Source organism: Zeus faber (assembly GCF_960531495.2).
Source record: "Zeus faber genome assembly, chromosome: 11".
NCBI lineage: Eukaryota > Metazoa > Chordata > Actinopteri > Zeiformes > Zeidae > Zeus > Zeus faber.
This window is the reverse complement of record NC_137205.1, coordinates 11353857-11366076: the sequence shown is the minus strand read 5'-3', so window position 1 is coordinate 11366076 and position 12220 is coordinate 11353857. Positions and strand designations below refer to the sequence as shown.

Sequence of the window (12220 nt, the reverse complement as noted above, 5' to 3'; positions counted from 1 at the left end):
TACAGGCTGGTTAACTGAAAAGGAAAACAATGACAAGGGTACAGCTTTAAAGATTCCACTGACAAAACACAAGTCGAAAATAAATAGCACAGATACAAAGAAAAATTATCAACATAAAGACACTATGAACTCTGTATTCTCAGCTTGCAGGAGTGTGTGCTTTTCTGTCAACGTACGCACACACAAAACACTGAGACCCAGCTGGCAGTGTAACATTTGCTTAACGCCCATCCCATAATGTAGTACTTCTAATAGCTTCTAAAATCCTGAACCCAGCCCTGATTTACGTATTTAGTATGCGTTTTTCTACTTTACACCTTAAAACAACCAATCACATTTTGGCTTTCCACAGAAATAAAAATATATTTACAGTGAGAAACGTAGTCTTACGTCTTGACCCATCCCCGTATTAAACTTAGCCAGTCCACCCATTCCCGGCAAACCTACATTAACAAAAAATAAGAAATGGAAAAGCTGTGACATTAAGAACCAATGTTTTAAAAAAAAAAAAACTGTAGCCAGAACAGGCAGCTCCAGTCAAATACATTAAGAATTTTTGCAAGAATATAAACTGAGAATTTCTAATGCTGATAGTGTGCCTTTACAATATTTATGATTACCCCTTTGTTTTCTTACCTACACAATGTCATGATCAAAGAACACAAAAACAGGGCAAAAAGCCAACACAAAAAGTGTGGTGTGCGTGTTGGTGTGTGGGGCAAGATGCTGAGGATGCATGAGAAAACAAGTGAAGTGGACTGCTGAACTTTACTGCAGGACTAATAAGTCGGTAAGACATGGGTAAATCATGGGCGACGCACCAATCGCAATTTCAAAAACCATGACGGCTAAAACAATCACTTACGCATCCTTCCTTCTGCTTTCATCCTGTCCCCCCCCCCCCCCCCCCCACCTCAACTACACCTCTCCGCCCTTACATCTTTTAGCAGTCCGCTCGTGGAAACACAGACCTCCAATCTAACCGCGAAAGGGTGCATTTCGATCAATGCAATGTATTCACAAACCAGGATACTATACATCCCCAATACTATTCTAGGAAACATTAAAACAGGTTATGTCATTCATAAAAAAAAAATAAAAAGGTACAACTGTCGCTTGCAGAGTACAAAATAAAACATAGCCATAAAGCCAATGGGCAGTTCGTCCCAGGCCAGAATCATGTTTGTGCACCATGACACCTTCCATCAAGCTTCTTTGACGCCAACAATACTTCACATTTGACCGACGGGGCATTGTGGGAATGTTCATCTGGAGCCGGATATGGGGCGAGCGTGATGAGTTACCCCCGGGAAATAGGAGAGGAGACAAGACTTGAAATGGTGTTCATTCTCCCCTTGTATTGTGGTGGTGGGTGTCATTGATTGTAAACCGAGGTCCCAGAATGATCCAAGAAGCCGGATACTGTAAATTTTTTTGATCTTTCAGGGTCTGTGCATTCCTAAAAGATCCACGGTGTCTTATTGGCAATTATATAAAAGACAAAACAAAACCAACATATTTCAGAAAAGAACCCCCCCCCCCCCCCCCCCCCCCCAAAAAAAACAAACAAAAAAAAAACAACAACCTGGAGCGATTTGCATCTCTCGGAGCCCTGCAACAAGAAGCAGGTTCAATGAGGAGAGAGTGAGATTGTGTTTGTCTGTCGTCTGTCTGTCCGTCTACCCAGCTAGCACAAGTAAAATCGGGCCCCACCTGTCGGTTTCATTCACAACGCAGAGCCTGAGGACTTCACTTCCCCACATGCTCGAACGGCATGCTGACCTGGAAGCAAACAGAAAGTTAGTGACTCAGAGGCAACGGTAATAAGCGACTGCAACAAGACGAATAAGCTGAAGTCGCTAAAGTAGAGGGCGACGGGCGCATCTTCTGACCTGTGACGTGGAGATTCGGGACGGGTCATGACGGGCTGTGAGGTCAGAGGACGACACATTAGCGGGAGCCCCCCGATGTAACCGCATGCTCACCTTCCTCTCCCTCTCCGCGCGGGATATCGCACGGGGTGACGTGTTGCCTAAGGTGGCAAAAATAAAAAAGGGCCTTTGATGATAATCAAACTGTGTCATGGCCATTTAGGGCCAGGCGCGTATTAGAATATTCTGTGCACTGTAGAGCTCATTTACTCTAATTCAGACTCACCCGACTGCTGGACCCGCGAGGCTGGGTTGGAGATGGCCTGCTCCGGTCCGTTCCTGACTCTGTTGGCAGGTGGGGGGTTGGGTCCCGGGGGGAGGCCCCGTGTGGCAGACCCCCTGGGGGCTCCCCGATCATCCCTGTCGTCTGCCGTCCTCCGTTCCCGGTCGCCGTCTTCGGCTGTCCGGCTGGCACCCTGGGGGTTGAGAGATCACCATGAATCCACACGAGAGACCAGGTGAAAAGGTTGCATGAAAAGCTACAATGAACGACTAAATCGTAACTCACAAATTTGAGCATGTTCCAGTCAAAGACATAGTCGTAGGAGAAGCCCTGTCTGTGGAAGAGGTTCCTGAACAGCTGTCGCAGGTACGAGTAGTCCGGCTTGTCGTCGAAACGCAGCGAGCGACAGAAATTCAGGTACGTGGAGAACTCGGCTGTGTCAAGAGGACCGGACGGCACAGAAGTTCAGAGCAGAGACAAGCCTTTGGCCTTCGAATCAATAAAGTGTTATCTTTTAACTTACACCAGAGCAAATCTGACGAAAAACACTAGAATATCTAACCACGGCTGCCCAAAGACAGTGGACTCACAGGGGTATCCTTTGCAGAGCACCTCTATGGGAGTGGACATTTTCTTCTCACTGATGCGTTCGTACTTCTGCCTCTTGGTGGCCGCCTTGAGGCCCTGCCACGGCAAGGAGCCCAGGTTGAAGTACATGAGAACGTAGCCGAGAGACTCCAGGTCATCGCGCCTGGACTGCTCTGTGGACAGAGAGTGGGACAAACACTTGCAGGGTTACCGAAACAAGGAGAGAGCACGCTTTAAAAGACAACGGAGATGCAACGTCATTTGTTTTCTGGCTGACTTAAGTCATTATCAGAGAATTGCGTCACGCATTAGTTGTATCAAAATAATGTGCCAAAGTGCACATAGAAATGATGATCGAAAGGTTTGTTAAAAATAAGAAAATATCTCAAAAGACACGTCTTAAAATAAAACAGTTATATTTCTGTTCAAGCACAGACCATTTTGAAGGCTGAGCCATATAATGAATGCTCCGCACAATATCTATTACAGTACATTATATAGGAATGATGAGGCTGGGGCCCAAGATGACAACTTGTTTTCCATGCCAGACATCCCACCCACGCCCCCTTTCTGTTTCTGCTTGCGCTAATGAGCCCGTAGTCCCCCCCAAATCTGATGGCAACAACATTAAAAGAAGAAACTTTGCCGTGAAAAAACAAAGCAAAAAAACAACACTTAAGCCTATTCGATCTAAGAGAAGAACACTTTTTGCTTCCTGAATGGAAAAAGAACCTCGCTGTAGATTAAAGCCACTAAAATATTCAGGGAGCATTGTTAGGCTCTCAGACAACATCGAGTGAGGCAATGTGACGGATTTATAAAAGCAAAACAATACCGAGGATGACAGATGACGGACAAAAGCGTTCACAACTCGTAAGTTTGTCAGTAGGACATCTTTGTACTGCGTTGCATTATATCTATGTATTTCCGTTATGTTTGTTCTTTGTATTTCTTTGGGTCTTGATCAATCAGCAAATCTGACAGCAGCTCTAGCTCTCTGGTACAATGTTGACTCATATAAAACACATTGAAACTGATTGCACTCTTTAAAAAAACATTTATATGTAGTTATATCTCATGTTTGTATGGAAAAGGCTTGTGTAGCCGCAAGCACTTAATAGACCTATCAAAATCAGAAACACTGCCCAGCCCCGCGAGGGCCCCGTGCAGCTGACCTGGCCAGTGGAGCTCCAATAGCAGTTTTAAAAGAAAGCGGCACTTACAGAATGTAGCGCCCATACGCTGTGCCAACGTGCCTGGTGGTGTTCTATCATCACAGTGTAGGGTTCGTTCAAGACTTATATTTACATTTGATATTATAACTAGAAAAATCAATTGTACTACAGCTGCATGTAGTACATCGCTATCATAGCGACAGTCCAGGTGAAGATCATTCATCCATATTCCATATGATGTGAAGTCACAATATAAAACCGTTCTGATAAGAGTTCAACCTTTAAATCGTACTACTTTTACACACACCTGGAGACATTGTTGTGGAGGGGGCATGTATCGCCGAGTAAGAATTGCTGACGTCACTTCCGTAAACAAGACAAGGATCCGGTTTGACTTGTCTGTGAAAATTTTCATTTGCCTGCTTTGTTAGGATTTCTACTCTGTGAGATAAGTACTGGAGGTAAGTTATGGTAAAGTTTCATTTCGGAGGATTTAGATGCATATTTAATACAACACAGACACTTAATCCTATTATATAATTATAGAACCCAGAATCGCGATTGTGGCGCCGCCCCTTGCGGCCGCCTGCACGAGTGCCACGTGTCGATTACGCACATTTGAGTATTTTTCGAGCTTATAGAGCTTGTGTGTAATCACCGGGTGTCATGACATTTCACTGCATATATGTACGACCGTATGTGTATGTATGTGAGAAATAATATCTTGAACTTGAACCTCAGAGCTACAGATGAGTGTCGAGAGGAGGAAAACATTACCACATGCCAGCTCCAATGACTCAACATGGTGTTTGCAGAAAGCTTCCAGTGACATGAATAGACTTTTTGGAACAATTAAGTTTTGGTTTTTTTTGCCTTGCACAGTGTTTTGGGGCACAATTTTGACCCAAACCAACTGGCAGGGGATGTGATGGCTAACTAACAAAGAGCTTACAAACCAGGGCAACATACACGCATTAAATGATTACATGTTTCCACACCCCTGAGCGGCATCTTACCGATTCCCAGATGTGTGTTGATGGAGGCATAGCGGGCAGTGCCGGTCAGGTTCTTGTTCTCCCTGTATGGGATGTGCTGGTGTGTGCGTGCATCTCTGTACTTTTTGGCCAATCCGAAGTCAATGATGTACACCAGATTCCCCTTCTTGCCGAGCCCCATCAGGAAGTTGTCTGGCTTCACGTCCCGATGGATGAAATTCTTGGAGTGGATGTACTCGATGCGACTGATCTAGGGGGACAATGAGGATACATTACAAATGCTATATTTTGATCTATACATAAATTACACACATTTGCAGTGCGATTGTCTGTTCGGAACACCAACAAGCGGAAGTAATTAAAGTAGCAAAAGTAAAGTTTGATACTCAATGAAATTTGACGAGTATTGTTTTGCAACATGTGCGACACTAAAATTCCAGAAGCTAAATCAGTGGCAGGCTTCAAGAAGAAAACTCGGGCTGTGAATTGGCAATAATCTGGCGATAGGATACGTATCAAGATACAGGGCTTACGATTCAATATAGTGCGATACTGTAAGTAAGGCGATATATTGCAATTATTTTTAATCTAATTTTAGGAAAACTGTCATATGCAATCAGAACAGTGGCATCTGCATTGTTATTTATTACAGTCCCTGTAACATCCGACATCATAGCAATACTTTTTGTGCAATCTGAGCCAAGGAATTAACATTTGCCTAGATTAGTAAAAAATAAAAAAATAAAAGTGCTTACAGGATTTTTTAGGTAAACAAATTAAGAAAATAAAACAAACATCGCTTGTGGGGTGTAACTGTACACATATTCATACAGGACTTTCGGTAGGGTGCAGATGTGTACCCAACGCAAAGTAGGCTTTTTTTGCGTGCGGAACATACTTCAAATCAGAGTTCCCACAAACATTAAGTGGCAGGCTGGAAGTTTGTTTAGTCTCCGCCTTGCACTTTGAGCGCACTACACACACACAGCACGCTTAGCTTAGCAAGCCCAGCCAAGCCTCTGGCTAGCTAACGTCAAGGCCAATGAAAACAAGAAGCCAGAACTTCAAGACCCTTCCCTTATCATTAAGGTCTCCTGTTTGAGAACACTCCGGTTTCCCGCTGAAATACAACAACGTAGACAAGTAGAAAAGACAAGTGGATAAGACGAAAGCAGCATGCCGAAATTGTTCGGCAGTGATCTGGTATGTTTCTGGCAACATGTCAAACTTGATAACTTATTAGACCAGTCGGGGGTTTAAACACAACACAAAATTAACCACTGCCATGAATCTTTGCATGTAAACTATAAATTAAAAATCAATAGTGTTTTTGAGAATTGATACAGTATCACAAAACATAATATCACGATATTTAAGTGTATCGATATTTTCTTACACCCCTACTAAAGCGGTTCTGAATGTGGAGTCCTGACCATTGTTTCACAGTTATCTCTAACTATAGAAGTTTAGATCAAATCATACCCAACAATAAAACGATCAAATGGGGTCTGTGGCCTAATGCGGATCAACGTGACTGTCATTGAAATAAATAAGGGTGAGAATCATTGCCTGAGAGGACAACAGGACCAAAGATGAAGAGAGGACAAAGGTAGGCGATGACATCGCAAGCTATTTGGGGACAGTGAAACACCAATATATATCATTAAGACTGACACAGCACTGGTTAGTTAGGAGAGTTGTGCAGGAGATCGCTATGTTGAAGAGTATCTGGGCCTTAGTCCAAGTGGAGGCAAGCCTTGACAATTTCACCTTTGTTTGTGGTTAGGTTAATGTCAAGATTTCGGTATAATTTCTAATATCACTGACACAACTGGTATATTAGCATAAAGTTTGAGCAATAATAGGCAAAAATATGATTCCATGTGTATCTGATGTACTGAGAACAATATGGTGGCTCTAGATCCTTTGAACCGTACAATTAGTGGTTAGTTTACAGGAGAATTAAAGTTGGAAAAGGGGGGGAGTACTTAAGTATTACAATATTTGGTTCTTCACATCCATACATCCCACTTTTTAATAATGCGTCAATTACCTCCAAATTGATTATTTGCATTTGTAATATATGACTCATAAGTATTTTGTATTGTACTTTGGATTACTTTCAAAATATAACTTGTGATGTTGTTTCACTTTGGAAAAACTATTAGTTTCCATTGATTAGCACAAAAAAAGGATATTGATTAGGTCAATGAACTGCAAGATTTACCAAATTAGCACCTCAGAGTTATGGTGTCTAGACGAGACGCCTCAACTAATTCTAAAATTGAAATAAGCAGCCATGTTCTGAGATTTTGCGAGGTGTTAACAGCCTCAGTAAAACAACCCAACAATAGTTCTCATAATTTGGCCTCCATGTGAGGGTTTCATATGACATACCATCTGGTCGGCCAGTAGAAGGACCGTCTTGAGGCTGAACTTGCGGGAGCAAAAGTTGAACAGGTCCTCTAGACTTGGGCCCAGCAGCTCCATCACCATCACGTTGTAGTCGCCCTCTGCCCCACACCACTTTATGGAAGGGATCCCAACTGAGAAAGAGCAGAGAGGGGGGACATGATGAGACACATAAAATTACACAGACACAGTAAAACTGGATTTCATAGAAAATAATCTAAATTATGATCTGGGTTTTGGAAGAGTCCTAGTAGGTGTTCTGAAAAATATTTGGAAATCAAAAAGAAAAAGGTATATTGTTAAATTTTGATTGTTGTTTTTTGTTACCTCCACCCTGCATCATCTTGTAGAACTTGCTCTCAATGTGCAACTGTGGATGTTTGGTCTTCACACATTCCAGCTTAATGGCAACCTCCTCACCAGTGGCAATGTTGGCACCTTAAGACACACAAAGAGCTATAAGCGCCATGGTATTTTATTTACCCAGAACGGCAATGACATTGGGTGGTAGGAAAATCCAGATGAGTGCAATGAGAAAAGCATTAAAATGCCCAGTATGAAAAGGGACAACTTGAATTGACGGCATGAAAATAAAAACTGACAAGGGAAATAATGCTTCAGCCAACTTACCGAGGTAAATGTCCCCGAATGAACCACTCCCTATCTTCCGCCCAAGGCGATACTTGTTCCCCACTCTCAGCTCCATGGTCGCAGGTCGTCACTGAGATCAGCACAAAGAGATGATTAGAAGAAGGAAATGGACATACGACACCACATCACCATGACTGCTCTGTACATCGTGTCTTTTATCCAACCACTAATCCTGCAAAGTTATAGGCTGCTGCACATGAGCCAAAATACAACCAAATGCCAAGACTCCACGTTGGCTCCGTAGTGCAGCTTGTGGAGGGCCAGAAGACACCCACAGGAGAGTCAACTGCTCACATGGTGACTGTCAATCTGAGACATGCTAACAAATTGACCAAGCATGTGTAGCTTGATCCCTGCTAGTTGATCAGCCAACAGCTGTCAGAGTTCCAGCCAGCCATGATTAGATTTGTAGGGTGGCTGTATGCGGGGGTGGGGGATCAGCAGTAGTACTGGGTATGAGAGGATTAAAAAAAAAAAAAAAAAAAAAAAAAACCCTGACAGAGAGACAGTATTGCCAGATAAGAGTCAGACGAACAGTGGACTAAAAAGCAACTGCAGCGTGAGTAGTGGGACTTGGCAGACTTAGCACGACGGGAGGGAAAAATGGGCCTTCGGAGCCGAACCACACGTGACACCGGAACAGGATCATCATTTATTTAATACTCCCTACACCACGCCACATTGTGCAGTCACTGCAAAGGCAAGGCACTGCTCTCCAGCTTGCGGCGTAGGGAAGAGCAGCCGCGGATCACTGTCTTTATCTGTGTCAGAGAGCCCTGAAACAATTCAGTGGACTGAACTTCAGAGAGAGCAAAAGTGCTGAGGACGTACTGGCACAAAGTTCAATTTATGGAGGAGCTATGGTTTCTCCCCACCGATTTGAAAAGATGTAAAGACAATGTTCCCTTTATAGCAAGGCTATAGCTAGTAGTTCCTACTTCCTCTTTAGTTCCTAATGTAGCAATACCACATCATCAAAATCACTGTCCACACAGTCAGACTGCGCTTGATTAAACAGTCGAACTTCTTTCTGGACTAAAGCCAGGGCTTGTTATTGAGTAACCCACATATCATGTGCTGCAGTAACAACTCAATAGAAACGACAATATTCTAAATAGGCTGCATCATCTCTGCTCAGCCCTATGGTGCTCTGCTGGTAAAAGCCCGCTTCCTAAACCCCCATATATTATAAACAATGCTGCCATGAGAGTCTCATGACTGAATGGGAGAGTTTGCAAAACAAAGCATTCTCAGATGACCTCAGTTTTGCGGGCAGCCCGACTCACACATGGAAATAATAGCAGGACTTAGCAGTTCTTGTCCTGTGAAAGCTGCATGCTCCCAAAAGGGACAAAAGACACACATGTTTAGTTAAAATAAGTACTGTAGGTACATTGTTCTAGTCTGTATCTTATTATCAACAGACAAAACACTATCTAGGGGAGAGACTTGTTATATTTCAAACCGCTAACAGGAGAGGCAGGGCAGTATAGCTTCCAGGTTTCCAACATACTATTGTGACATATTCTCCAACTTCACAAAGTCACATACAGCCGCTAGGCTTGCCGGACAACTCTATCTGGCAAGATAGACAAGAGTATATTGGAAGCAAATGGATTAGCGTTAATAAAAGGGTTATGTTCCGTTACACCAAGCAGCTCCCACACACGCTGCAGTCTGGGACCCAAATTAATCAAGAGGTGTTTGAGGCCACTGATGAATTGCCTGGGATGCAATAGTGACAGTTCTATAGGATAGAATTTAAAATCTATAGGATTCTATGGGCTTGGGATTGAGTGGTGGTGTGTCTGCATTTAATAATAATAAAAATAAAAAAAATAAAAAAAAAGGTATCATGCATGTTGACAACCAGAATATTGAGGTTTCCAAAACGTTTAAACTAGACAGACCATACAATTGGCAAAGTAAAAATAATAAACAACGGGTGATGTCGACATTTCGTCGCAATGAAAATACAATGTCCAATTGTCCTTTTTGCAGCTGGCCAGGGAACATTTGAAGCCTGATTTCAATTTTGGGAGGACAGCCAGCTGAAATCAGCCTACGACAGTGGACAGATACACAGCATTTATCCCGCTACAGCCAGACGGTTACAGTCGAAGGGAGAAGATTTGTCAATGGTCTGTAAACAGTAGGTGGGCAATAATTACGCTTATAGTAAATGGTTGTAGCACCGAAACGGGAAATATGGGTGCACTCCAGTGGCCGTTCTCTCCATGAAGCGGGGCCCTGTGTTTGGGGTAAACTCCTCGCTTAATTTCCTTAATCTGAAGCGAGAAGTGCAGTGGATTGAAGACATCATTTCAGGCTGCAGAAACCTGGAGTCCACTTCCCAGTCGCCAGAAGAGAGAGAGAGAGAGAGAGAAAAAAAAAAAAAGCACTGCACCTCTCCAGCATCCACCGCTCACGCAACTAAAGGTTTAGTTCCAAAATACAAACACTCAAGAGTAAGAAAAAAAAAACCCGACACAAAAAAAAACCCCAAAACAGACAAGTTGAACAACAGTTTCTTCAGCTTGCACCTGGATATATTGGTTGTTAGGCCACGGCACTCGATCTATTTTAGATGCCTGTTTCATTTCAAATAATAATATCAGCTCTAATGTTATTTCGGCGGCGACCCCGCGACGAAATGGCGGTTTGAGACCGACGACACGAGCAAAACGCTTCACTGACAAAACGATTCACACAATTCAGTTAGATTGGGGGAAGCTAGTCTCCACACCAGCAGCACTAGCTAATACGTATTAGCTGCTGAGTGTAGTGGAAATAACTGGACGTTAATCCCGACATACACGCCATTTTAGATTAATATTTCCGATCTCGGGTGTGCTGGAAAACACGCAGTGTTATTTTGTTGTTGTTTTTGTATTTGCACCAGTAGCCGCACCCTAGGTTAGCCCGTGGTTGATAGCCATCTCCATTCGCCCCCTCCCCCCTTATCTCATAGCCGTGAATAGGAGCCTCGGATTCCGCCGAACCGGGCCCTCTTTCCCCCCTGGTTTCCCCGCGTCCCCGGTCCGCCACCCACCTGATACTGGGTTTATCCGAGAGCTGGTTCGCTGGAGATGTTGATCCGGTGGTTGTCAGTCGGACACGGGCATGGGTGGCGGAGGATGGGAGCGGATTCTGGCGGCGTTCATACCCCCCGATTCTTCGCTCTGGCGTCGGTTGCGCTCCCTGTTCAGTCCCCGAGCAGCGTCGGCCCGCACGCTGTGTCTCCCCCTCCCGTCTCGCGAGGCACCGCTGACAACATGACGTCACCCGCAGGGCGTTGGAGCCAGAAGAAGTTGATGTTTTGTCTTTGTTCAAACCTTTTTCAACGCTCTAAAAATATAATGTTGGTACAACCACTTTGTTTGCCCCCTCCCCCTGCTACACACAGTACATACATGCCACTTTAAATGCACATATCTGTATATACATAGGCATATTCCTTCTACCTATTCCATTTTATTTCAATTTATTTTTTATTGTATTTTATTCTATATATTTTTTTTATCTTATTCTATAAGTATTCCACTTACTGTATTACGTTTTAGGAGTCAGTTAGTCAGTCTATTAGAAAGGAATTTTCTACTTTTTATTTTATTTTATTTTTGTACTTTTTCCTAGGACTTATTGTGTGCTATCACCGGGTGCGTTGCATTACATTTCACTGCATATATGTATGGAAGTATGTATATGTATGTGACAAATAAAAATCTTGAATCTTGAATCTTGAAATACTTATTGTATTCTATATGTGTATTTATATACACATATATGTATATATTCGGTGTGAATTAAGGCTTCGTCCATTTTTAGGTTCACTGAATATTTCCAATTTTTTCATTTTTAATTTGTAATACTTTGTTTTTGCGGATTGTTTTGATGTGAGCTGCTGTAACACTGCAATTTGCCTCCAAGGATCTATCTAATAGGAACCATATGCGGATAAGTGGTTACATTTGGTTTGGACACAAGTCTATGTTAAGTACGTTGGCCAAAAACATTGCGCTCATGTATACAGTACGTATCTTCCATCTGAACAGCTGACTGTAAATGAACATCTTTCGCAATGTGCAGACCTCATGCGTAGTGTACAAAAGCAGTGGTGTAATGGTTAAGTTCCCATCTTTGTTGTGCAAGCTCAAGTTACCAGAAAAAAAACTGCCATGAAAGCAACATGAGTTTTGCCTGCTAATGACTTACACTTAAAGTCCATTAAATAATAACGCTTAG

The 12220-nt window shown here is 43.0% G+C and overlaps 1 protein-coding gene across 2 annotated transcripts; it reads right to left on the bottom strand.

Annotated features, from left to right (window-relative positions):
• Window positions 1-1579: 1579 nt before the first annotated feature.
• On the bottom strand, window positions 1580-11191 carry LOC307236467 (casein kinase I). Of its 2 annotated transcripts, XM_080008898.1 has the most exons (11): window positions 11028-11191; window positions 7955-8045; window positions 7652-7762; window positions 7310-7458; window positions 4934-5162; window positions 2745-2915; window positions 2440-2588; window positions 2158-2347; window positions 1893-2032; window positions 1714-1782; window positions 1580-1612 (listed from the first exon to the last, which is right to left on the bottom strand). In XM_080008898.1, exons 2-10 carry the CDS (start codon window positions 8028-8030, stop codon window positions 1750-1752), a joined length of 1248 nt encoding a protein of 415 aa, XP_079865024.1. In that variant the 5' UTR covers window positions 8031-8045; window positions 11028-11191; the 3' UTR covers window positions 1580-1612; window positions 1714-1749. The 2 variants fall into 2 exon arrangements, with proteins under 2 accessions (XP_079865024.1, XP_079865023.1); XM_080008897.1 differs by having other exon boundaries at window positions 1591-1782.
• Between the last annotated feature and the right edge of the window lie 1029 nt (window positions 11192-12220).

Excerpts from the sequence above, each read along its gene's own strand:
- LOC307236467 (XM_080008898.1), bottom strand. The coding sequence starts at position 8,030 with ATGGAGCTGAGAGTGGGGAACAAGTATCGCCTTGGGCGGAAGATAGGG. Across the intron at positions 7,459-7,651 it reads CAAGATGATGCAGGGTGGAG|TTGGGATCCCTTCCATAAAG; the intron begins GTAACAAAAAAC and ends GCTCTTTCTCAG. Across the intron at positions 2,589-2,744 it reads GCTCTGCAAAGGATACCCCT|CCGAGTTCTCCACGTACCTG; the intron begins GTGAGTCCACTG and ends CTCTTGACACAG.